The 27,628-nt window shown below is 35.6% G+C and overlaps 1 protein-coding gene across 1 annotated transcript; it reads left to right on the forward strand.

Annotated features, from left to right (window-relative positions):
• Window positions 1-19,731: 19,731 nt before the first annotated feature.
• LOC117331158 (protein PF14_0175-like) lies at window positions 19,732-21,133 on the forward strand. The gene is made up of 3 exons (XM_033889755.1): window positions 19,732-19,849; window positions 20,264-20,446; window positions 20,538-21,133. Exons 1-3 carry the CDS (start codon window positions 19,732-19,734, stop codon window positions 21,131-21,133), a joined length of 897 nt encoding a protein of 298 aa, XP_033745646.1.
• The last annotated feature ends 6,495 nt before the right edge of the window (window positions 21,134-27,628 follow it).

Here is a 27,628-nt window from a genome sequence, read left to right on the forward strand (position 1 = left end):
GATGATCGATTGTCATCCCTATACACCTACTGAATTAATACGGGGACACAATTCAACGGGTACCTGTTGGTATTATACCTTGTTTATATCAAAATACTAATTAAACAACAAAAATAAAGTATATGAAGCTTAATCTAGCCCCAATCAAATTGATATGATTGTTAATATAGCGCCCTTTGTATGTCTATATATGGATTCTAGTCGATTTTAATATCAAAATGAGTATATCATGTAGAGCACACAAAGGCAATCATTGGACAATAAATTGAATCCTGTTCATGTCTTGTTACAACTATTTGAAAAACCCAGTGAGGACCAACTTGGCCTTATGAACAGTGTAACACAAAGAAAACAACAATATTTGAAAGGATATATGTTTATACTTTTCAGTATCAACACAATTTATTCAAAAGAAAAAGTCAAATATCAAATAAATGATATATTCCATCTGTAGCAGTCTTGTTACACGAAAACTAGTCAGGATTACCGCACAAAGGATGGCGTCAATTATGAAATAATTATCCATTTACAATGACATATATGTTATCTAACGTTAATACATTTAGCGCACAGTAGCTTTTCCTACTGGCGCTCGGCCAGTGACACTAATCCCGTGATGTTTGTTTACAGAGCGAGGGCCTAAACCGATCAACAACATGCAGGGCGCCACAGTTGTACAAATGTAGCCCTGTCACTCCTAGAACCTTCCTATCTAAGGTCAATAATCAAAACATCTTTAACCAATTAATTCTTAATTTATCCAGAGAAAAGAAGTATTTCATAAAATTATATGAATTAAACAAATATATAAGCAAAATAATACATTTTGCAGGAGGAATCATTAGTAACGGTCCGGTGTTTAGGACAATCGATGTTGTAAAGTGATTCTAAAACATAAAAATAGTACCGATAACTCTTTCCTTGAAGTCATGATCATAGAAATCACAATGGATGTATGAAGTAATTGTCATTGTTAAGAACGAAGTCTTGTAATTGCGACCAAATGCTATAACCATAAAAATGAGAAAAAAGTTCTCTCCCTTATTTTCTATATATTGAACAGTATTAAAGAGATATGTTAAAATGGTACATGCGCAGTTGGTGCAGTCACACTTTCACATAATTATCATAATTATGTAACTGAACTGTCTCTGTTTTATTTAGACAATAGTATATACAAAAAAGAGAATGTATTATTACTAGCAATGGGTCCAAATAATTCAATATGTATATATATCACGTATTATTAAGAATGCCCCGTAGCAGCAGCTGAGAATGGAGAGCTGAATTAATAACTAGTAGTATATTGAGTGTTGATATACAGATATACAATGGTTAGAACAACACCACAGCATTCTCTAAATGAGTAACGTCATGCAAGCCGAGACCTTGGAATCAAATATTGTTTATGATATATTGAATCTATAAATATTCAATTAATTTAGAAAAAAACAGCTGCCGCGGGGTCTGGAGGACCTCTCAGACACCATCGGACCAAAACCTAGCCTATCATGTCATCAATGCTAATCAATATACATCTAACTCTCAAAGCTAGGCACAATTACAAGAGGACATAGACGGAGACAATTAAATAGCATAGCTTCTCAATATCATTAACATCTGTCTTCATCATTTAACCACAAATAACAATATTAAGAAGACACAAAATATATCAAATACTACCACAAAATGATGTACAGCTTCACAAATTCAGTTTAAGGGAACACGAAACAACAGTAAGACGGTGACATCACAACTTAAATTGTGAGGCGCCTTTAACGCATACAACTGCACCTGATCAGTCGTTACGGTATTCCAATAAATTAAAACACCTCTCTAAAACTGCACAATGCTCAACACTAGATATGATATATTCTGCTATATTTTATTGTTTTGAAGAAGAATAATACATAATATTAGGCTTCCATTACCATTCATGACATACCTAATGGACATTTTCGTATTTGAGAATAAAAACTTTTTTTCTTTATTCATGTCAACTTTTCCTTTCTCAATTACAATTGAAATAGGAAAGCGTCTTACAGAGTAAATAAATAAAATTTTGGATGTATTTTTCCAGATATCTCGCGGATATTATGCTAGGGAAACCAGTGTGTGCTTTATAATTAAGGTTACACGCAGACATCATTGAGAGTAATGCGTTTAAAAAGAGTCGTGTATATGTTTTTAATTAAGAGTCAATTATTACGATGTTTTAAAAAATCATCAACTTACAGTAAAACCTTGAAACACAAAATGCAAACACAAAAATACATTATCATTTGGTTTTCAAGGCAGTTTTAATGTAATTCCCGTTCGTTGCTTACTTGATTATTGTTCAAAAGGGTTATTATCTCATTTCCCACCTTCTGTTTTGCTGCTGTTCTTCAAACCTAGGCCAACTTAAATACAACGCAAGACATTTATTGACCATAGTCAAAATCGAGGATTCAAATCTTACACAGTTAATATACTGAAAAAATAATGGAGTGGTATTATATCAGATTTTTAAGCGATTTTAATTGTGGTATATTCAGTATGTTTCATCAAATATGTCAAAATGTTTTGCAAGCTTTAATGATTTCAGTAGATAATGTTATGATAGTACTTTCTTAAAAGAATGTGTATGTTATGTTGATAGTGTTTGGGATGAAAAAGATCCATCAGGTTTATACGAGTTTTGTCAATGTAAGTAATCACATATCTGCATTTTGTTGTAGGTATCATTTGAATATTTTCGTAGAACACATTATTTTTCAATAAAAAAATAATAAATTCAATAGAATTCCCTTTATGTAAATAGAAGTTGCTTTAAACATTGCGAATGCTTAGGTTTGCTACAGTTAAACTAAATGTTTAAAAATATATAAAAGGTTTTGTAGTTTAAACACCATATATACTGTATAACCAAATTATCTGATGTATTTTACGACAAAGTTTAATACATAAAACACAAAAAGGTAGCGATTTAGCCAAATTTGGGCAACCGTAAGCAGACAGCCATTAACGGCCAAGTGAAACGCTTTCGGTGATACAAGGGATAGACATGTTAGGTACTCGGGTAGGTGGCTATCTACATTACGTTGGTGCTATACTGGGGTGTGACCTGACCGCCGGATACAATGGCTCACCTGTAGTCTGGACATATTTAACACCCCGCGTACAACAGGTAACGGCCAACGATGTGCAAATAAGGTGCGAAGACGTGACCATTTGTCTGGCGGACATTGTCATTCGCCAACGGTGCCAATTCAAAATCACCTGGGGAACCATCGGCGTCGTTTGAAGAAGCGACCAACATTTTATGACTTTATAAATAAATCCAACTTGATCCACGCCGTCTAGAACATAATTTATACGTATTTTACACCTGCGGCGTCAATTTGGCGGTAACTTTAAGTTTTACTTTCATATTTCAACTTTTAAAGACAACCGTCATTCCCAGAAATATGAAGGTATTGTATAAACTTCAAATATATCTTTTCATTTTCAAGTCCCTACAGCAATATATAGATACTAATAACAAGCAATCAATCACACAACCCACACATCTATAACTTAATCAGTACTCTTTAGACACTATGAACAGTGAATGCTATACTTTGTATGCAAATGTTATTTTAATGTTGCGACTATAAAATTCAAAATCAAAAGTGTTGGATTTCCGTTCTGAATTAATTCAGTTTTTAAATAAAATTGGGGAAAACATAACATCATGCTTCACTAACCAGTTTATGAGGGGCAGGAAATGTGGTAATAATGCCGGATACAGAAAGCTGTAAAACTTTAACACTAATGCATATGATAGAGTGTCAGGAATACCAAGTTGATTAATTTGAAGAAAAAAAAACCTGAAAATATCCGTTATTACTTTTTGTATAATTTTCAGAAGTATCCCATCATTTTGTGTATTGATAGGGACCAAAGACAAGCACTTAGATAGCGATCACAGAACAATCACAGTAAAACTATACACAGTTTTTCATAGGTGGCAAATGCAGTGACATATCTCATGGTGAAAGTCTTCATCGTGGATGTGAAAAATGACTCATATCAACAGACACATTTGGACTTTTTATAGTTGATCCATTTAGTTTTAAATGGGAAGGGATAATTCCATTTAGAAGTAGCTAGTGTGACGTCTGATATATTCAAACATAATAATACATTAATGCTAATGGAGTAACTCTATCTGTTTATAATGATACCCAAGAACAGGTATATTGAGGTCACAGGACGACAACAACCCGTTACTTGGTAACATAGATCTGATATTATTTGTGATATACCGCTAGGAAGAAGAAAAAATGAAAAACTAGACACAACGAAAATGAAGTAGATAATTGGCAACTTGGCAATTTCCTTGGTGAATATTGATGTTCATATGCCTATTCCTGGCAAACTAAAACTTATGTTTCTTTCCTGAACTAATACATTTTCATCAACCATAAGCAAACAGACGATCGCCTGATGATTTATGTCTTTAAAGTTTGGATCATTTATGCATCAATTAGTGATACTATGAATCCCTTTCGCCTCAGACGCATAGTTTGATTTAGAAATTTACTGAGATGTGTAGAAAATAACGGATATAGTATACCTGGTACCACATATATAGTGGAGAGAAAACGTGCACACCTTGATGCTGGTTTTTGGTATGATAATCATTAATTTGGTAGTCATCTCTTCTGTAACCATGCGTTAACAATGCTGTATTGTACTTTAAGCTGAGGTATTCTCATAATCATCTTGACATATTCTGTTCTAACGATAGACCTTTCATACGTTTTATCAGTTTCTCGATGTCTATTATATTCTATATGATGACAATAAACTATTGTGCAATGATATAGTAGAGACTGTCACTAAAACACCAGAACATTATCTGTAGCAGTCCAATGTGTATAATCGAATTAATTCTTACGATCCAAAAGCCATTTAATCTCTGTTGAAACAGCATATAAACAGTCCATAGTCATATTACCAAGCAGTTCACACAATGCCAAGATCTTATTAAAATGTACTTAAACAATCCTGAATTTGAATTTCATATAAGAACAACTCTATTTGCGATATTAGAATATAAAGAATTTAATTTGTCCTTTTAAGTATCGAATATTGAGATTATGACAGTTTTCTTACTTAGAACACTAACAAAGCACCATATGATAAGCTATGTCAACAGGGAAAATGGTCAAGAATGGTCAAGAATGGTCAAGTATAAATACATCAAGTTAATGCCAACAGACACCGCCCACTGACGAACACCACTTGTCTGGGCTGAACTGCATTAATAGGTCGTTGACTAATTGGTTATATCAATAGATATATAGAAGACATATATATACATATGATTTAATTGAGAAAGAAGGTTATACAAAAAAAGTTGTGTGATGTCAGTATATGAAGTCAATGTCTGTCCACTTTGTTTGTGTGATGTCGGTATATGAAGTCAATGTCTGTCCTCTTTGTGTGATGTCGGTATATGAAGTCAATGTCTGTCCTCTTTGTGTGATGTCGGTATATGAAGTCAATGTCTGTCCACTTTGTGTGATGTCGGTATATGAAGTCAATGTCTGTCCACTTTGTTTGTGTGATGTCAGTATATGAAGTCAATGTCTATCCATTTTGTGTGATGTCGGTATATGAAGTCAATGTCTGTCCTCTTTGTGTGATGTCGGTATATGAAGTCAATGTCTGTCCTCTTTGTGTGATGTCGGTATATGAAGTCAATGTCTATCCTTTTTGTGTGATGTCGGTATATGAAGTCAATGTCTGTCCACTTTGTGTGATGTCGGTATATGAAGTCAATGTCTGTCCTCTTTGTGTGATGTCGGTATATGAAGTAATGTCTGTCAACTTTATATGATGTCAGTATATGAAGTCAATGTCTGTCCACTTTGTGTGATGTCAGTATATGAAGTCAATGTCTGTCCACTTTGTGTGATGTCAGTATATGAAGTCAATGTCTGTCAACTTTATATGATGTCAGTATATGAAGTCAATGTCTATCCACTTTGTGTGATGTCGGTATATGAAGTCAATATCTGTCCACTTTGTGTGATGTCAGTATATGAAGTCAATGTCTGTCCACTTTGTGTGATGTCAGTATATGAAGTCAATGTCTGTCCACTTTGTGTGATGTCGGTATATGAAGTCAATGTCTGTCCACTTTGTGTGATGTCGGTATATGAAGTCAATGTCTGTCCACTTTGTGTGATGCCGGTATATGAAGTCAATGTCTGTCCACTTTGTGTGATGTCAGTATATGAAGTCAATGTCTGTCCACTTTGTGTGATGTCGGTATATGAATCAATGTCTGTCCACTTTGTGTGATGTCAGTATATGAAGTCAATGTCTGTCCACTTTGTGTGATGCCGGTATATCAAGTCAATGTCTGTCCACTTTGTCTGATGTCGGTATATGAAGTCAATATCTGTCCACGTTGTGTGATGTCAGTATATGAAGTCAATGTCTGTCCACTTTGTGTGATGTCAGTATATGAAGTCAATGTCTGTCCACTTTGTGTGATGTCGGTATATGAAGTCAATGTCTGTCCACTTTGTGTGATGTCTGGTATATGAAGTCAATGTCTATCCACTTTGTAATTTCGATGTGTTGTTTCAATTCCTCTTAACCCGGAGAAGGTACGCGTGCTCTTTGCACGTTTCATCGAATGTATGACGTCATGTCAACAATGCAATAACGTTATGTCGACAATTCAATCACGTCACGTCAACATTGTTTTGCATTGACGTAACGCAAATATTAGATATATAAGAGGGCTTAAAAGGTAGGAGAAAAAAAATGTAATTTTACCCATTTGATTTCCCCCTCCCCAAAGGGATGAAAGATTATATTAGTCTGTGTAATAACGGTGTGTGATGTCAATGTCTATCCAATGTGTTTGTGTAATCCCGGTGTGATGTCAATGTCTATCAACTGTGTTTGTGTAATCCCGGTGTGTGATGTCAATGTCTATCCAGTGTGTTTGTGTAATCCCGGTGTGTGATGTCAATGTCTATCCACTGTGTTTGTGTAGTCCCGGTGTGTGATGTCAATGTCTACCCACGGTGTTTTTGTAATCCCGGTGTGTGATGTCAATGTCTATCCACTGTGTTTGTGTAATCCCGGTGTGTGATGTCAATGTCTATCAACTGTGTAATCCCGGTGTGTGATGTCAGTGTCTATCAACTGTATTTGTGTAATCCCGGTGTGTGATGTCAATGTCTATCAACTGTGTTTGTGTAATCTTGGTGTGTGATGTCAATGTCTATCAACTGTGTTTGTGTAATCCCGGTGTGTGATGTCAATGTCTATCAACTGTGTTTGTGTAATCCCGGTGTGTGATGTCGATGTCTATCAACTGGGTTTGTGTAATCGCGGTGTGTGATGTCAATGTCTATCCACTGTGTTTGTGTAATCCCGGTGTGTGATGTCAATGTCTATCAACTGTGTAATCCCGGTGTGTGATGTCAATGTCTATCCACTGTGTTTGTGTAATCGCGGTGTGTGATGTCGATGTCTATCAACTGTGTTTGTGTAATCTTGGTGTGTGATGTCAATGTCTATCAACTGTGTTTGTGTAATCCAGGTGTGTGATGTCAATGTCTATCCAATGTGTTTGTGTAATCCCGGTGTGTGATGTCAATGTCTATCCAGTGTGTTTGTGTAATCCCGGTGTGTGATGTCAATGTCTATCCATTGTGTTTGTGTAATCCCGATGTGTGATGTCAATGTCTATCAACTGTGTTTGTGTAATCCCGGTGTGTGATGTCAATGTCTATCCACTGTGTTTGTGTAATCCCGGTGTGTGATGTCAATGTCTATCAACTGTGTAATCCCGGTGTGTGATGTCAGTGTCTATCAACTGTATTTGTGTAATCCCGGTGTGTGATGTCAATGTCTATCAACTGTGTTTGTGTAATCTTGGTGTGTGATGTCAATGTCTATCAACTGTGTTTGTGTAATCTTGGTGTGTGATGTCAATGTCTATCAACTGTGTTTGTGTAATCCCGGTATGTAATGTCAATGTCTATCAACTGTGTTTGTGTAATCCCGGTGTGTGATGTCGATGTCTATCAACTGGGTTTGTGTAATCCCGGTGTGTGATGTCAATGTCTATCCACTGTGTTTGTGTAATCCCGGTGTGTGATGTCAATGTCTATCAACTGTGTAATCCCAGTGTGTGATGTCAATGTCTATCCACTGTGTTTGTGTAATCGCGGTGTGTGATGTCGATGTCTATCAACTGTGTTTGTGTAATCTTGGTGTGTGATGTCAATGTCTATCAACTGTGTTTGTGTAATCCAGGTGTGTGATGTCAATGTCTATCCAATGTGTTTGTGTAATCCCGGTGTGTGATGTCAATGTCTATCCAGTGTGTTTGTGTAATCCCGGTGTGTGATGTCAATGTCTATCCATTGTGTTTGTGTAATCCCGATGTGTGATGTCAATGTCTATCCATTGTGTTTGTGTAATCCCGATATGTGATGTCAATGTCTATCAACTGTGTTTGTGTAATCCCGGTGTGTGATGTCAATGTCTATCCAGTGTTTTGTGTAATCCCGGTGTGTGATGTCGATGTCTATCCAATGTGTTGGTATAGTCCCGATGTGCGATGTCAATGTTTATCCAATGTGTTTGTGTAATCCCGGTGTGTGATGTCAATGTCTATCAACTGTGTTTGTGTAATCCCGGTGTGTGATGTCAATGTCTATCCAATGTGTTTGTGTAATCCCGATGTGTGATGTCAATGTCTATCCACGGTGTTTGTGTAATCCCGGTGTGTGATGTCAATGTCTATCAACTGTGTTTGTGTAATCCCGGTGTGTGATGTCAGTGTCTACCCAGTGTGTTTGTGTAATCCCGGTGTGTGATGTCAATGCCTATCAACTGTGTTTGTGTAATCCCGATGTGTAGTGTCAATGTCTATCCAATGTGTTTGTGTACTCCCGATGTGTAATGTCAATGTCTATCAACTGTGTTTGTGTAATCCCGATGCGTGATGTTAATATATATCCAGTGTGTTTGTGTAATCCCGGTGTGTGATGTCAATGTCTATTCATTGTGTTTGTGTAATCCCGGTGTGTGATGTCAATGTCTATTCATTGTGTTTGTGTAATCCCGGTGTGTGATGTCAATGTCTATCCAATGTGTTTGTGTAATCCCGGTGTGTGATGTCAATGTCTACCCACGGTGTTTGTGTAATCCCGGTGTGTGATGTCAATGTCTATCAACTGTGTTTGTGTAATCCCGGTGTGTGATGTCAATGTTTATCCACTGTGTTTGTGTAATCCCGGTGTGAATGTCAATGTTTATCCAGTGTGTTTGTGTGATCCCGGTGTGTGATGTCAATGTCTATCAACTGTGTTTGTGTGATACTGATGTGTGATGTCAATGTCTACCCACGGTGTTTGTGTAATCCCGGTGTGTGATGTCAATGTCTACCCAATGTGTTTGTGTAATCCCGGTGTGTTATGTTAATGTTTATCAACTGTGTTTGTTGTAATCCCGGTGTGCGATGTCAATGTCTATCCAATGTGTTTGGTGTAATCCCGGTGTGTGATGTTAATGTCTATCAACTGTGTTTGTGTAATCCCAGTGTGTAATGTCAATGTCTATCCAATGTGTTTGTGTTATCCCGGTGTGTGATGTCAATGTCTATCAACTGTGTTTGTTTAATCCCGGTTTGTGATGTTAATGTCTATCAACTGTGTTTGTTTAATCCCGGTGTGTAATGTCAATGTCTATCCAATGTGTTTGTGTTATCCCGGTGTGCGATGTCAATGTCTATCAACTGTGTTTGTGTAATCCCGGTGTGTGATGTCAATGTCTATCCAGTGTATTTGTGTAATCCCGGTGTGTGATGTCAATGTATATCAACTGTGTTTGTGTAATCCCGGTGTGTGATGTCAATGTCTATCCAGTGTGATTGTGTAATCCCGGTGTGTAATGTCAATGTCTATCCAATGTGTTTGTGTTATCCCGGTGTGCGATGTCAATGTCTATCAACTGTGTTTGTGTAATCCCGGTGTGTGATGTCAATGTCTATCCAGTGTATTTGTGTAATCGCGGTATGTGATGTCAATGTATATCAACTGTGTTTGTGTAATCCCGGTGTGTGATGTCAATGTCTATCCAGTGTATTTGTGTAATCCCGGTGTGTGATGTCAATGTATATCAACTGTGTTTGTGTAATCCCGGTGTGTGATGTCAATGTCTATCCAGTGTGATTGTGTAATCCCGGTGTGTAATGTCAATGTCTATCCAATGTGTTTGTGTTATCCCGGTGTGCGATGTCAATGTCTATCAACTGTGTTTGTGTAATCCCGGTGTGTGATGTCAATGTCTATCCAGTGTGTTTGTGTAATCCCGGTGTGTGATGTCAATGTATATCAACTGTGTTTGTGTAATCCCGGTGTGTGATGTCAATGTCTATCCAGTGTGATTGTGTAATCCCGGTGTGTGATGTCAATGTATATCAACTGTGTTTGTGCAATCCCGGTGTGTGATGTCAATGTCTATCCAGTGTGTTTGTGTAACCCGGTGTGTGATGTCAATGTCTATCCAATGTGTTTTTGTAATCCCGGTGTGTGATGCCAATGTCTATCCAATGTGTTTGTGTAATCCCGGTGTGTGATGTCAGTGTCTACCCAGTGTGTTTGTGTAATCCCGGTGTGTGATGTCAATGTCTATCCAGTGTGATTGTGTAATCCCGGTGTGTGATGTCAATGTATATCAACTGTGTTTGTGCAATCCCGGTGTGTGATGTCAATGTCTATCCAGTGTGTTTGTGTAATCCCGGTGTGTGATGTCAATGTCTATCCAATGTGTTTGTGTAATCCCGGTGTGTGATGTCAATGTCTATCAACTGTGTTTGTTGTAATCCCGGTGTGTGATGTCAATGTCTATCAACTGTGTTTGTGTAATCCCGGTGTGTGATGTCAATGTCTATCCAGTATGTTTGTGTGATCCCAGTGTGTGATGTCAATGTCTATCAACTGTGTTTGTGTGATCCCGGTGTGTGATGTTAATTTATATCCAGTGTGTTTGTGTAATCCCGGTGTGTGATGTCAATGTCTATCCAGTGTGTTTGTGTAATCCCGGTGTGCGATGTCAATGTCTATCCACTGTGTTTGTGTAATCCCGGTGTGTGATGCCAATGTCTATCCAATGTGTTTGTGTAATCCCGGTGTGTGATGTCAGTGTCTACCCAGTGTGTTTGTGTAATCCCGGTGTGTGATGTCAATGTCTATCCAATGTGTTTGTGTAATCCCGATGTGTAATGTCAATGTCTATCCAATGTGTTTGTGTAATCCCGGTGTGTGATGTCAATGTCTATCAACTGTATTTGTGTAATCCCGGTGTGTGATGTCAATGTCTACACACGGTGTTTGTGTAATCCCGGTGTGTGATGTCAATGTCTATCCAATGTGTTTGTGTAATCCCGGTGTGTGATGTCAGTGTCTACCCAGTGTGTTTGTTTAATCCCGGTGTGTGATGTCAATGTCTATCCACTGTGTTTGTGTAATCCCGGTGTGTGATGTCAATGTCTATCCAATGTGTTTGTGTAATCCCGGTGTGTGATGTCAATGTCTATCCAATGTGTTTGTGTTATCCCGATGTGTGATGTCAATGTCTATCAACTGTGTTTGTGTAATCCCGGTGTGTGATGTCAATGGCTATCCAATGTGTTTGTGTAATCCCGGTGTGTGATGTCAATGTCTATCCAATGTGTTTGTGTTATCCCGATGTGTGATGTCAATGTCTATCAACTGTGTTTGTGTAATCCCGGTGTGTGATGTCAATGTCTATCCAATGTGTTTGTGTAATCCCGGTGTGTGATGTCAATGGCTATCCAATGTGTTTTTGTACTTCCGATGTGTGATGTCAATGTCTATCCAATGTGTTTGTGTAATCCCGGTGTGTGATGTCAATGTCTATCAACTGTGTTTGTGTAATCCCGATGTGTGATGTCAATGTCTATCCACTGTGTTTGTGTAATCGCGGTGTGTGATGTCAATGTCTATCCAATGTGTTTGTGTAATCCCGGTGTGTGATGTCAATGTCTATCAACTGTGTTTGTGTAATCCCGGTGTGATGTCAATATCTATCCAATGTGTTTGTGTAATCCGGTTGTGTGATGTCAATGTCTATCAATTGTGTTTGTGTGATACTGATGTGTGATGTCAATGTCTATCCATTGTGTTTGTGTAATCCCGGTGTGTGATGTCAATGTCTACCCAATGTGTTTGTGTAATCCCGGTGTGTGATGTCAATGTCTATCCAGTATGTTTGTGTTATCCCGGTTTGTGATGTCAACGTCACTGTTTCTGAAATATATCAAAATTTGATTTCATATTTAATGAGAAGTTACCAGAAATTAGGCCAAGCCCTTTATGTTTGATTTTCGCTGTCGTTACGTGCATGTACGTGAAATAAAGTAAGATCAGACAGGTTTGATATTACTGACACTGATACTGTTCTTGTGGTTATTGCCTGTCTCCATCTTATAGGATAAAACGCATTACACTTACAATATACATTATAGGTATACTATATGTAAATATATTAGAGGAAGTCTGGTTTTAACAAAAAACATCTACTTAAGTATATGTCTTTTGCCCTCAGGTCAAAAGTCACGGTTTTGATTTAATAGGCACGAGGTTCCCTAAAAATGTATCGACGTCACGATGTGCGTCAAATTTGATGATGTTTTCCTTAATATTTCCGGTAAGGTTAAATGGATGTCGGGGCTCTGATCTATTGGCTTCTAATGATGTTCAGTGATTGTAAAGACATCGAAAATATCATCTTACTGGGTGTAGTTTTGTAGGGTGTACGGTATGGATATGACATTTCAAAATGTATGTTTATGATTAAAGTAAACGATTTGATGCTTGAATGCTGATTTTTGTTATCTTAATAAGTTGAATACATGTCATACTAAGATTCAGTTAAAGTTACGGTATCTCAAGAAAAAGACAAAGAAAAGAAAGAAGTTAGTTGGTATGCTTTCACGACATATGTGGTGATCCCTATACAGCGAACACTATAATATGGAATTTATTATCTTATATTGTTGAATAGCAAGTACAGAAATTCATTCTTATCTTTGATTTGTCACAGTACACTTTTTGTCGATTTATGTTGGGGATTAATTTTATAATTCCAAGGTCTGTGATTTGATTTGTTTTAGATTTGTTTTAGAATATAGAGTATTGCAAACAAAATATGCCCTTTACTATTAAGCACTTTCCTGAATAAACGTGAATTAACGTATTATATACATGCATTGCATTTACTCACTTAATGCTATTTGCGTACTGAAAAAGTTACACATCGAGTTCTTATCGGCTGCTGTATTCCATTAGTGGAGAGCAAAAGTCGTCAATGCATAGTACTAATAAGGGAGAAGGGGAGACGTATATTTTCATGAACAAAAACAATCTCTATTTATTATTATTATGTATTCATTTATTTATTTTTTGTTTACAAAAACAATCTCTACTTCATTTATAATTTATTTATTTATGTATGTATTTTTTGTTTGTTTATGTGAACTTGAAATCTGTTTCATTCCCTACAGAATTTCTTTACTGTTGTCCAGCGTGTTCCAGGGAATATGCTACTATGATGAAACTAACACACATTCCGTCCCTGACTGTTGCTGAATGCTGATTCATTGAATTTGGTATCTTAATCTATCTTGTCGTTGAAGTCTATTTATCATTTGTGATATGATGAAGACTTAATAAAATTTCACGATTTCACAATTTAGACTTAGTTGTCATTTCCCTATCATTGAAAGGTTTGCTTAGAATAGTGTTGTAATGTCGATCTGAGAAAATTAGAAGCTGAAAAAAGGGAAAAATGAAACGGATATTTTCACAAACCATGACCGTTTTATATCTTACATAATTTTTTAGTGCAATGTATCAATGTATAAATCCTATTATATCATCGACTGAATTTGTCCTCAGTTCATCAACACCGTTTTTACTCTTCACCAACTAGAGGAATACGGGTTAACCCTACAATAAATACCAATAACACCTACAGTACATGTATACTTTTAGATCCTAACAATTTCAACACCTTATTACGACCACGTTCTCAGTCTTTGAGATATTAACGTTCGCAGCAAAATTGAATGACTACATTGCCCCCGAACAAGAGTGAAGTTCAATGGATTACGAGACAATACAGCGACATAAGCTTAATATTACTGCCAGACAGTAACTTCTATAATGAACAACAACGTACTTAAGGGCAAAATCCTTCAAAAGGTTTACTCTATTTCATGATTTGTTGTATATAAATATACCCTTTTCCTTTAAACAAGAACATGATAAGTATTCATCAATTACATGAACTACACAGCTTGACTCTTTAAAACTTGATCGTAACACATCACGTGGCACTTTCACACTGCTATTTGCGTGACTGCTTGTAAACGTCGACCACAAATTAAAATGTTAGAAAATACTTGTTCTGGATATGAAATACCACCAACTGATAAAAAAGCCAAAGCTACGTAAAATGATTATGTGGAGTCGCTGCACTGCGAACAGGTGTGTGAAGGTGCAGCATACCTGACGATTGATAATTGATGTTCGTCCCCTTTGTATTATCGTCTCCGATGGATAGCATGATGAATATGCATATATTCCAACATAACACAATTTCTTATTTGCATAAAGTGAAACAGCAAATGCACTTTGTGTTAATAAGGTTCGCGCAAGTAATGAATATATTGTGTATTTACATAACAGCGCTTCGAATAATGCAATTCAAATTCATGAGCATATCATATTTACACGTGAACTTATAACGAAGTCAGTATATACGAACCTTTGTGAGATATGTGATAAAAGATACACTAGTCATATATATATACATTTATTTAACTATTTTGCAGTAATTGATAATTACATTGGTCGAAATGCGTAATATTATCAATAAGTTGAGTATCAACATCATATTACATAAATGTAACTTGCCAGCTATTAAGTATTTAGTAACAATCTTCAATCAAATCTAAACTTATACTTTGAACTGAGTCTCTTAATCATTTTATGCATTCTGTAAGTTGAGTTATAATTTTGTTATTTGAGAACATCAAGATGTCAATATCCATATATGTATATATGATTTTATAACAGACGTGTTTTTGTGATATATACGGACTTTCGACAACATTTATACCTGTATTTCACATGTCCAGATTTCAATGAACGAGTAATGATAGACTTTTAAGCATTGATAAATCCGAACACCCTTTCCATTTACTGCATTAAAATTTGCTGCTTTTTCTGTCCAGTTCCAAATGAAGCGGCAGAAGAAAAAATGGCAATTATGCTGCTACCTGTTATATATCATATATATTTACAATATGTTCTATTATGGTATCAATTCAAAGTCTTAATGGTTGATATATTTTTTACTTTAAAGATATGTAACAGACAGAAAATCAAAATTAAAAACTGTAAATGAAACATAATACGCAGTCTATATCAGTATACATCGACGTCGTGCGTTGCTGTCACCAAATGTTACTTCTACCATGTTTGTTTAACATCCACACCCCTGAAAATGATCACACCACTTTAAATAAATCGCAATACTAAACGTACACAATAACGTTAACTTTATTACCAATGTTTTAGAATACCTTAACTGACTCCATTTCATGGTGACACTAGCAAGAGTTGGTCATGTGTGTCCCCAGAATGAACAGATACTCCAGTCAATAGCAGAATCTTCCGATTATGTGTTTATTTCCCGATGAAAAACAGAGATTTCGGACACCCAATATTTGAATGGTTTACATATATTTACTAAACGTGTTGTATTGTATTTAATGCCATTGTTTCATGTACCACGTGTCTAGGCAAACGGTCAACAAATACAAGTCCAAAAGACACAAGAAGATGTATTTGTCAGATCGCTGTTCCTCCTTTCCGACCAGCAGATTGTACACACGACAGGTTTCATAGCGTGTTGCTGTCGTCTTTGTCGACATCATTGAAATACCATTGCACTACTATTCAAGATTTTGTGTTCTAGAATTACAGTGGTTTTCCAAATTAAATTAATGTCAATAATTCTAATTGGTTTATAATTAGTCGATGTTCCCTGTATTTTTGTTGCACTGTCAGCTGAAATAAGGACCAATGATCTGATGAAATTATCCGGAGACTAAATTTTGGATATGAAGATCGGAACCCTGACAAGTAACCAACACATTTTAGTCAGGGTAGGGATTACAAGTCGTTGTTGGTGGTAGATCGTAAACTTCTGCTGTCGTTACAAGTCATGTTAAAGTTTAGATACAGACACACGGGAGGTATTCAATTTGATCGTTTGATGCCTACATCATAGCTTTACCAAATTCGCGCACGTGCAGCGTGCCGCCCGTGGACACCTGTAACTAGGGACGAGCATTAGCAGAGCTGTTACATAAGTAATGAAGTATGCACGGTGTGTTTGTCCTCTATATAATCATTGCCTTTGTAGCAAATCTTAACCTCATTAAAAATATGATTAGACGATAAAAAGACCATGAGAACATTAATCATAGGATTTATGATGATGTTACTGTAGGGGGAAGGTGCTCTGTCATGGAACACTATGGGGGCATGTATTTTGCCCAACGCTAATGACACGGAGAACGAAGTTTTCATTTTTGAAGGGTGTTCCTGAGAGTATTCGTAATTAACTTTTGATGATGTTTCACTCATTGAAGATGGACTTAAAAGGAATATACGGTGTTTTGCCCCTTACACCCACGACGACTTCGAAAAGTGATGAAGACGTTGTACTTTTCATTGTTAATGCATTTCCGACATGACCAGTCCGATTCTACCACAAGTGGTGTGTGTACTTTTAGGTTTAACGAGACTGTACATGAGGGTTCCGTGTGAAATGGCCATTAGTGGCGCGCCAGGTCACCGAAAAAACATACTATAACATATTGGTGAGTTGGAATAAAAAGGATCATGGCTGGTGTTTTGAGACATTTCTTGAATAACTAGTGTATTTATTGTGGTACTTAGCTCGAGTTTCTCACGTGTTTCATTTTATTGCAATAAACTCCAAAATAATAGTTTATGCCCTTTTTCACACGATTCACTAATACAAGAATTTTGGAATAAATCCTATTTAAGCTATAACACCATGTGTAAACGAAATTATCACCAGAACGAATACAGACAAATCATATTCAATATATCTTCATATTTCAAAAGTCGACAAAATATCAACATGAATAAATGAATCATTCATATAAAACGTTTAAATATATATATATATGCAAAAATATGTAGAAAGGTTCTATAATGTATGTCAGCATTTTAATGAAAATGTAAACATGGTTTGCAAACTTCGCTGAATTATAACAATATATTTTCACGGAAATTAACATATACGGAAGTTCCGTAATCATAATCACGCTTATTGCATGGCAAAATCAGGTACCTTTAGCGAAAACCTTACCACCAAAGACATATTTCATATAATTTCTCTATGATTGATTTCTACAATTAGTTTGTTAAACGTCCTATTAACAGCTAGTGTCATTTAAGGACGTGTCAGGTTTTGGAGTTGGAGGAAAGCCGGAGTACCTGGAGAAAACCCATCGGCCTACAGTAAGTACCAGGCAACTGGCCAACGTGGGTTTCGAACTCGTTACCCAGAGGTGGAGGGCTAGTGATTAAGTGTCGAGACACCTTAACCAAACAGCCACTGCAGCCCCGCGTTTTATTTTAAATGTGCATCACAATTTTCTCATAAAAGAATGATAACAAAAATCTGCAAGAAGAGATTAAAAAGTAATACATACCAAACGATGCTTTACATGAGAAACGTGTGTCACAAAAATGCAGTTTCATAGGAAGAATATTGATAGCACAAGACTTTATCAAAACGCTCCTCCTCAAAAAGGACGTTCTTGCCGCCTTTTAGAATGGAATCAAGAATTGTCTATACCGAATCATCAATAGTGTATATTGAATCATGAATTATCTATAACGAGTCATGAATTGTCTATAACGAATCATGAATTATCTATAACGAATCATGAATTATCTATAACGAATCATGAATTATCTATAACGAATCATGAATTGTCTATAACGAATCATGAATTGTCTATAACGAATCATGAATTATCTATAACGAATCATGAATTGTCTATAACGAATCATGAATTGTCTATAACGAATCATGAATTGTCTATAACGAATCATGAATTGTCTATAACGAATCATGAATTGTCTATAACGAATCATGAATTATCTATAACGAATCATGAATCGTCTATGTCGAATTCATAATAATGTATACCGAATGATGAAAAGTGTATAACGAATCGTGAATAGTCTATACCGAATCGTGTATTGTCTATACCGAATACTAAATGGTCCATAGCGAATCGTAAATAGTCTATACCGAATCGTGAATAGTCCATACCAAATCGTGAATAGTCCACACCGAATCGTGAATAGTCCATACCGAATCGTGAATAGTCTATACCGAATCGTGAATAGTCCATACCAAATCGTGAATAGTCCACACCGAATCGTAAATAGTCTATACCGAATCGTGAATAGTCCATACCAAATCATGAATAGTCCACACCGAATCGTGAATAGTCCATACCAAATCGTGAATAGTCCACACCGAATCGTGAATAGTCCATACCGAATCGTGAATAGTCCATACCGAATCGTGAATAGTCCATACCGAATCGTGAATAGTCCATACAAAATTATGAATAGTCTATACCGAATCATGAATTGTTCATACTGATCATGAATAGCATAAAATGAATCATGTTTAGTATATGCCGAATCGTGAATTGTGTATACCGAATCATGAATAATCCAAAATGAATCATGAATAGTCTAAACCCAATCATGAATAGTGTATAATGAATAGTGAATAGTCTAAACCGAATCATGAATAGTGTATAATGACTAGCCTACAACAAAACAAGGCGTTGGTATTGTATCATGCACTCTTAACAGTACTACCAGATTCATCCCCAACTATTATCATTTGGAATCAACGTGACAAGAGCCACACTTACAACACCATGTGAACACAGTCTAGAACACAACGAAGTGTAATATGCATTCGTTTAAATTGATTTTTATTTTGACATTATATGTTATTATCAATATTTTATATATTATTGATATATATGTTTTCAGTTTGGTGACCAGGTCTCCCATCAGGCAATTGACACACCAATCAAAGTGTGACCCTCTGTTGGTTGGCCTATTTTTTGTTTGCATACGACTTTGATTATTATGAAGAGATTTTCAAAGTTAATAACAGGGACTTTCCAAAGTCCTTTATTGTTACCTATATATCGACGCTGTGTGATCTTTAAATAACAGTATATTGATATCGACATTGACCACAAGGTTTGGAGAGGTTGATGAATACGATCGGAATGATCCCATTTAGAAATGTCTTATTTTTGTGTGTGCGATATGAAGTCAGACGTTTTCGATGCTTGTTGACATGCCTAGTGGCTCCGATGTTGTGACTTAATCCATATTTGACCTAGATTTGTAAGGCGGATGTTGTCGAAATAGCAGTAGACGCTTACCCTCCCCGAACACATGGTCTTATTCTCCTTGTATGGACAATGAAGACAAAGTGAATTAAGACAAAGCGAATCAAGACAAAGTAAATAAAGACGAAGTGAATCTAGACAAAATGAATATAGACAAAGCGAATCAAGACAAAGTGAATCTAGACGAAGTGAATCTAAACAAAGCGAATGAACACAAAGTGAATCAAGACGAGGTGAATCAAGACAAAGGAAATCAAGACAGTGAATCTAGACAAAGCGAATAAAAACAAAGTGAATATAGACAAGTGAATCTAGACAAAGTGAATCAAGACGATGTGAATCCAGACAAAGCGAATCAAGACAAAGTGAATCTAGACAAAGCGAAACAAGACAAAGTGAATCTAGACAAAGTAAATCAAGACGAAGTGAATCAAGACAAAGTGAATCTAGACAAAGTGAATCAAAACGAATTGAATCAAGACAAAGTGAATCTAGACAAAACGAATCTAGACAAAGTGAATCTAGACAAAGTTAATAAAGACGAAGTGAATCAAGACAAAGTGAATCAAGACAAAGTGAATCTAGACAAAGCAATTCAAGACAAAGTGAATGTAGACAAAGCGAATAAAAACAAAGTTAATAGAGACAAAGTGAATTAAGACAAAGTGAATCTAGACAAAGTGAATCAAGACGAAGCGACTCAAGACAAAGTGAATCTAGACAAAGCGAATAAAAAACTGAATATAGACAAAGTGAATCAAGACGAAGTGAATCTAGACAAAGCGAATCAAGACAAAGTGAATCAAGACGAAGTGAATCTAGACAAAAGCGAATCAAGACAAAGCGAATCAAGACAAAGTAAATCAAGACAAAGTGAATCTAGACAAAGCGAATCAAGGCAAAGTAAATCAAGACAAAGTGAATCTAGACAAAGCGAATCAAAACAAAGTGAATCAAGACAAAGTGAATCTAGACAAAGCGAATCAAAACAAAGTGAATATAGACAAAGCGAATCAAGACAAAGTGAATCAAGACAAAGTGAATCAAGACGAAGTGACTCAAGACAAAGTGAATCAAGACAAAGTGAATCTAGACAAAGTGAATCAAAACAAAGTGAATATAGACAAAGCGAATCAAGACAAAGTGAATCAAGACGAAGTGACTCAAGACAAAGTGAATAAAGACAAAGTGAATCTAGAAAAAGCGAATCAAAACAAAGTGAATATAGACAAAGCGAATCAAGACAAAGTGAATCAAGACAAAGTGAATCAAGACAAAGTGAATCAAGACGAAGTGACTCAAGATAGAGTGAATCTAGACAAAGTGAATCAAGACGAAATGAATCAAGACGAAGTGAATCAAGACAAAGTGAATAAAGACAAAGCGAATAAAAAAGTGAATATAGACAAAGTGAATCAAGACGATGTGAATCTAGACAAAGCGAATCAAGACAAAGTGAATCAAGACGAAGTGAATCTAGACAAAAGCGAATCAAGGCAAAGTGAATCAAGACAAAGTGAATATAGACAAAGCGAATCAAATTAAAGTGAATCTAGACAAAGCGAATCATGACAAAATTAATCTAGATTTTTGTTCGTAGTTTGCCGTCGTTTTATCGCCTTGGAGTTAGAACTACGGTTTCGTTGTTATATTGGTATTTTTTGTAGTTTTGGAATACGAGTAAACGCCAAAAATAAAAACGTTTTAGGAGACAAAAAGATATCTCTTAGATACTATTGAGAGGATTGATTATTAGGATAGCACATCCCGTATAAGATAAATCTCAACGAAATATACAGTAATGACCTAATTGGGGGATCAATGTCACCGAGAAATGATAATACTATTGGGATGTTGTTTGCTTTTGAAAAATCAAGGAACATTAAACGTATGATAAAGTTTAGGAATGTTTATGACACAAGTTTTTTTTTATAATCCAGTTTTAATATTATTAACAAATTATAAACAAATATCGGGGTAAATCTTTGTCCTTGTGTTTAGACTACAAAACAACGCAATAGTTTAAAGGCGAAATTACGTTTGACGTCAGACCAGAAGGCAAGGATGAAAGTCAACTAAGGCCAAAGTGATCATTATTAAACGAGCAATATCAAATAAAACCTGGCATTGTCATTGAATTATAAAACCAGCTAACATTTTTAAGTAGTCTCGTTCATAATAGGACTGAAACCACAATTAAGTACTTCCGGGTTCAGGCCCCACGAATGAAGTCCTCTAAAAATGTATGTATTTCAGGAAAACAAATCAAATGCCTCTTTGAACTTGAATTTTGTTGATGAGTTTAATGTGGATTTATAGTAGAGATGTCAATCTAGGTTTTGTGATGTAAAATTATAATATTGATAATGTATTTTGTGCTCCAGGATCCTGTGTGAAGAAGATTTGACCTCTACCCCTGACCCGGATGTATATAATCCACGTTGGTGACACATTTTGATAGCTATCTCCAGAAAATGCCCAACATGCTGTGTTGAAACTTTTATATTTTGCTTCTTAGATATTGGTCTTGGCCAGGTGAGATGGAAAGTTGCATATGAGATTTTGGGAATTTATTATGAATTTTAATGTTACAATGAAACATATAGCGAAGCTAATTGTGGTCTTAGTCCTAATATATCTTTTAGGCTTAGCATGCGCAGTCAAAAAGAGTCTTTTTAGAACGAGACTATTTTTGAAGTATTGTTCACGGAAAGTTTCTGACAAAATAGATCTGGAGTGATCTCCCTTGAACGATCAATACTCGTGTACAGACGAGAGCTTACTTAAGCAATGTGATGCAATGGCGATGTTGATACAGACGATGGTTATCGGGATATGTCCTATCTGTACGTACTGCGTGTCGTTAATACCGTTTACGGCCATACTTACAAACATGGCCGGTCATTGCACGTCAGTACAATATGTCCTAGGAAGCTTTAACGAACACATTGATGATGTTCGAATGTTTTAATTAGTGTTTAACTTATCCCATTCTTTTATTGTCAGGACTAACAGCATGTAAGAGGAAATGTGTTAGTCATCAGTCCGAGATTTAAATCGGCATTGTTTTCTGGATAAAATCGACAGATTTTGTGTTATTCTTTATAATGTAGCTTATTTGTAATTGATTGTTACATGTTACAGTGATTAACAATAATAGGTTTTTTTTTTATTTGGATAGTGTTTATTTATACAAATAGGATACTTAATAAAACATATAACGAATGGGGATCGAATGTTCTCTGAGTCTACGGGTCATACACGCAATGACAATCGATCATGTCTACATTTGTTCACTCAGGCCCGGAATGGCAAGGCCTTTCTCATGCATTTGAGCGTATCTACGCAATCTTATCTTCATCAGTTTTAATTTTTTGCATTTACATACATTTGATTTATTAAGATAACATAACATTAAATAACTTAAAACACTAAATGCCATAGAGAGAAAAAAAATCTCACACCAAATATCTTAATTAGCATACCTACGGTGATTACCGACACGCCCCCTTTCTTAGCGCCTGATAACATTTGAACCGGCTCCCACAGATGTCTTGGTTGTGGAGACGAAAGACATTCAACTGTAATTTCGTCAATGTCAAACGTCTCTAAATGGAATAGCCAAATATTTAGCTTATATTTAAATGTGAGTGAGAAATGTTGAAACTTTACATCGTGTGTGACTATCTAAAGACAGTGTCACACGGGAGATGCTTTAGAGTGTGGAAAGGAGTCGGGAGCGATTCGATATGGCACGGTGTAGGCATGGGTTACACGATGTTTGTGTTACACATGTACGGACTGACGCAGTTGAAGTATACTCAGCACGTGAAACAATTTTTACAAGCTGGCAATTAATATTGGATGTGAAATGCATCACGAGAGTGACAGGTAATAAAAACACAGTCCTGTGCCGTTAGAGACTCGTAGAATCTGTCACTGTTTACACATCTTCCCTCGGGAATTTTTAAAAAGTGATGGGGAACTTATTTCATATATTTCATTGATGAATTTCAAGTATATGGGGAATTAGGATAATGGAATTTGAGATCAGAATAGTTGATAACTTGGGAAATATTTGGTTTTAATAAAGTAAGTTGAATTTCCATAACAAAAGGTGGTGAAGCGCTGGATTGTAGTCTCAATACCAATAAATCAAGTTATAAAGCAATGTCCATAAGTATGTGGTGCTACTGCGCATGGCAATATAGGAGAGGAAGTAAAATGATTTTTTTGGCAATTGGGAATAGATTCGTACAAATATTGACAATACTGAAGTCTACATTTCAAAGCGTGCTCGACCAACTTATACTGGCTTCATGTCGAGGTTTATTGACTGACGGAGATGTTAAACAGGTGGGGCGTTACCGCCTACTAAATATTTCCACTAACACTGGCCTATTTAGCGATCCCAGAAAAATATAAAACTTCGATGCTAAAAGAACAAAGGACAGAAATGAGAGAAATGGACAGATGTACACATCAACTGTTAACGAAATGACCAGCTTAGTTTTCATTTGAATGCATTTATTCCTCAAGCGTAATGAACCCTGAAAATAGTTTTTTTATATTCATCTTTTGACTTGTGTTTATTCGTCTTTGAATTTCCTTTCAGCATGTGGGAAAAACTATTCAGAAATATATTTTTTCTTTGATATCATTGTTAATTCGACCCATGGGATTTGACAAGGAATAACTAAAACGTTATCAATTAAAAATCTAAGATAAAAATTAGGCTTCATATCATAGGTGGTCCTTACTAATTTATAAATCTATGTTTAATCTGAAGAAATTGTGAATAATTACGAATGATTTATTTGATGGTTTTTTATACTCAGATGCAATGTTATATTTTTTTCTTTTACAGATAATCGTAGGGACATTGAGGCTACTGTTGATTGCAGCATGCCATACATGTGCTTGATGAACCTCCGACCTTGAATAGATAAGGCATCCGATGTTGTATTCTGGGATAGCCACGCAATGTCTGGTAACACTATCAGACAACAGGTACCAAGGACATTGTAGTGAGTTATTAAATGTGTAACGTTTGATTAAATCGCCTACCCGTGTATAATATTTACATAAGTCGGAAATTAAAAGGCTATCGGCCAAAGCGTTTTATCAGATATTCTGTAACAATAGTTTAGACCTTTAACATACTTTGATAAGTAAGATAATACTGTTGACTTGTAATACAGGATATATGCTATTCATATCAACAACATTCTCACTTAGAAGCCATGTAACTCTTCCCTTTGTATGAGTGTGACAATGCTCATATCGCCTCTATCCTATTGTCTTTTGACAGTAATTGTGCTATCATATTTTTCGATTAATCCCTTGGCATATTAACTTTCCGTGAAGGTAAGGTAGAAGTTATCATTGACATAAAGGCATATGGAGTATTCTAATTGTTTGATTTAGTGTCTATCATCTTTTATCATTTAACCAAGCTATCTTATTGTTTTGCCGACGAAATCAACTAATATGAATGTGTAAAATAAGACATATAGTCGGTTTTCCCATTCAGCTATTTATTTGTATATCTGCATATTTTACGAATATTGAATTATAATATAAAATAAAACTTAGCCTTCATATGATATTAATATGGTACTTGTTAATTAAGTTGTGTGCCTTGGACAACATAGGCGATTTTTTATTCACAATTTATAAGAGAAACTACAGATTTCAACTCGTTCTTATACATTTGTAAACTAGAAATCAAGTATAAATATCATAAACTGTTCTGTGTTTTATACAGCCATTCCTTTATGCTGTTAAGGAAAATACTGGAGATTGTTTTTACATAACAAAAATTGTAGTTATTCTGTTAATGTCATTGGAATCTGATTTTTGTATAAGCTGTAGCTCTGTATAAACTAGATATTGTTTATGTTTGTTTAACTATGTTTATTTACGCTAAATCTACTGATAACCCCATACTTAAAAATCCACCACCGAGTGGGCACCTGTTATTTACATTTCATCACGTGTACTTGAAACGCATGTACTAAAGCACGTGTTTTATCGTCATTAAATGTTGGTTATAATCGAGAGACCTGGCATAGTGTTCGAATCACAGGCGACTCCTAATGATCCGAGTATCTGTCCCACCAACTTGTAAAGTGATATACTTCTGAGACCTCTTGGCTTTTTGATGAATTCGTATAAAGACTCTTTGGGTTGAAATTGCTGAGAAATTCTATTACAGACATAACCAGTGAATTCATAGCGCATAAAGGTTATGATGGCGTTGGACTCATGAGAAAGTGTTGTGCGTCCCGGCTCCAGGCCGGGTTGGGGTGGGGAGTTTCTCACAGTGAATCCACAGACCTGCTGACAATCAGCTGTTTGGATGTAAATGAATTCCTACACTTGCCTTCGTTACCTGCCAGCCAAGGCACTGCCAATAATAAGCATACTCACCAAGTCCTAAGTAGAATGTGGAGAGGAAGGTGGGGAAGGGGTTTTGTAGAGTCATGGGTTTTATAGGGGCTATAGATTATTCAATTAGGCACCCGTCAGGAAAGATGGTGAGAGCAATTATATACATAGTAATAATCATGTGAAAACTGGTGTTAGCCCAGCCGCACAAAGAACTCTATAGCTATAGGCTCAGCGAATATTTTCACAAGGATTTTTTGAAAATAATAAGGAATTATTTTTATGACATTCACGTTTGTTTCTGTTCTTATCCATCAAAATGTCCTTCATTCTATTAACTTAGAATCACCTCCTCATGTTTTGTAGCGAGGAATTTCTAGTTAAATAGAAATTGTTCTCACACCATACACTTACAGAAAATAAAGAGAATTCTTGACGGGGTCTGACATATAAAAATGTGTGAATACAATCATTTCGACTCTCGTTATAAAACAGGTGTCTTGATTGATGACCCAACACTGAAAACATTTCTATTGCAATACAAACACTCTTCATTTATTTGATTTGGACTTTATTGAACACGACTTGTCTGCTGGAGCGAGAAATGTACACTAGCTCCTACCTAGCGATATAAGATGGTTGAGATCAAAAACATCAATAAGATGCATTTTATTTAAGTTTTTCAATATTATTAATATGTTCCGCATATACATAAAAAAATAAAAAAATAAAAAAATCGAGCATATTTTCAAAGTCTGAATTTTCAGTGTTTTTTTTTATTCCTTTTTAGATTATACTCTTCAATTTTATAAAAAAGTTATTTTTGTCTTGATATGTGTTTTGTAATGAACTGACATTTCTTATACACAGGCAAAAATCATTCTCGTAAAATTCACTCACATAAATTCACGCGAATTTCACATGAATTTCACATGGAAATTTTTACATGAATTTCGCATGAATTTCATTTGAAAAAAAATAAATCATATGAATTTCACGTAAAGGAATAGTATTGTCTGTGAACATGTTGACGTCAAACAAAGTATCACGAATACATATAAAACATTACATTAGAATTCGTCTTCGTCACATCAGTTCTATACTACTTAATTTGTAATATGTGTATATCCATATATGGAAATAATAACCTTACATACCCTTTACCTAATTTGTATATTCAGCTATCAATACAGTAAGGTATAAATAGCACACGAGCGTTGTCAAGGTCATTGTGTCGGTGATCACGTTGATACAGCAATCCAATAGTTCCAACTTTATCAACAAAGTAGGGATCCTGAGGTATTGCAGGTCACATCACCTACCTTTATATACTCGACGGATGATAGAAGTACGCTCTATCGTGATTTAAACACTTGCCAATTAATATATACATGTATATGTATCTATTGAAGATGAGGAATACTGTCTGGAATTCCAGGAAAACCATTGGAATAGCGATACCGATATTGGGAGAAAACATTCGCTACACAGGTAATTATGTTCCGTATATTAAAACTATATTATTTTATAGCTAACTACATGTACAATGTATAAGGGAAAAAACTTGGTAAAGAATTATAAAATTAATTTCTTTTTATAATCCATCTATATGAAAAATATACTTACAGTTAATTGAATCAAATAAAGCAA

Source organism: Pecten maximus, chromosome 7 (assembly GCF_902652985.1).
Source record: "Pecten maximus chromosome 7, xPecMax1.1, whole genome shotgun sequence".
NCBI lineage: Eukaryota > Metazoa > Mollusca > Bivalvia > Pectinida > Pectinidae > Pecten > Pecten maximus.

What these genes read in the sequence shown, in the direction of transcription:
- LOC117331158 (XM_033889755.1), top strand. Translation starts at nt 19,732, where the DNA reads ATGAATATAGACAAAGCGAATCAAGACAAAGTGAATCTAGACGAAGTG. An exon ending in AGACAAAGGAAATCAAGACA is followed by an intron (nt 19,850 to 20,263) that starts GTGAATCTAGAC and finishes AAGTGAATCTAG; the next exon opens with ACAAAGTGAATCAAGACGAA. An exon ending in ACAAAGCGAATCAAGACAAA is followed by an intron (nt 20,447 to 20,537) that starts GTAAATCAAGAC and finishes ATCAAAACAAAG; the next exon opens with TGAATCAAGACAAAGTGAAT.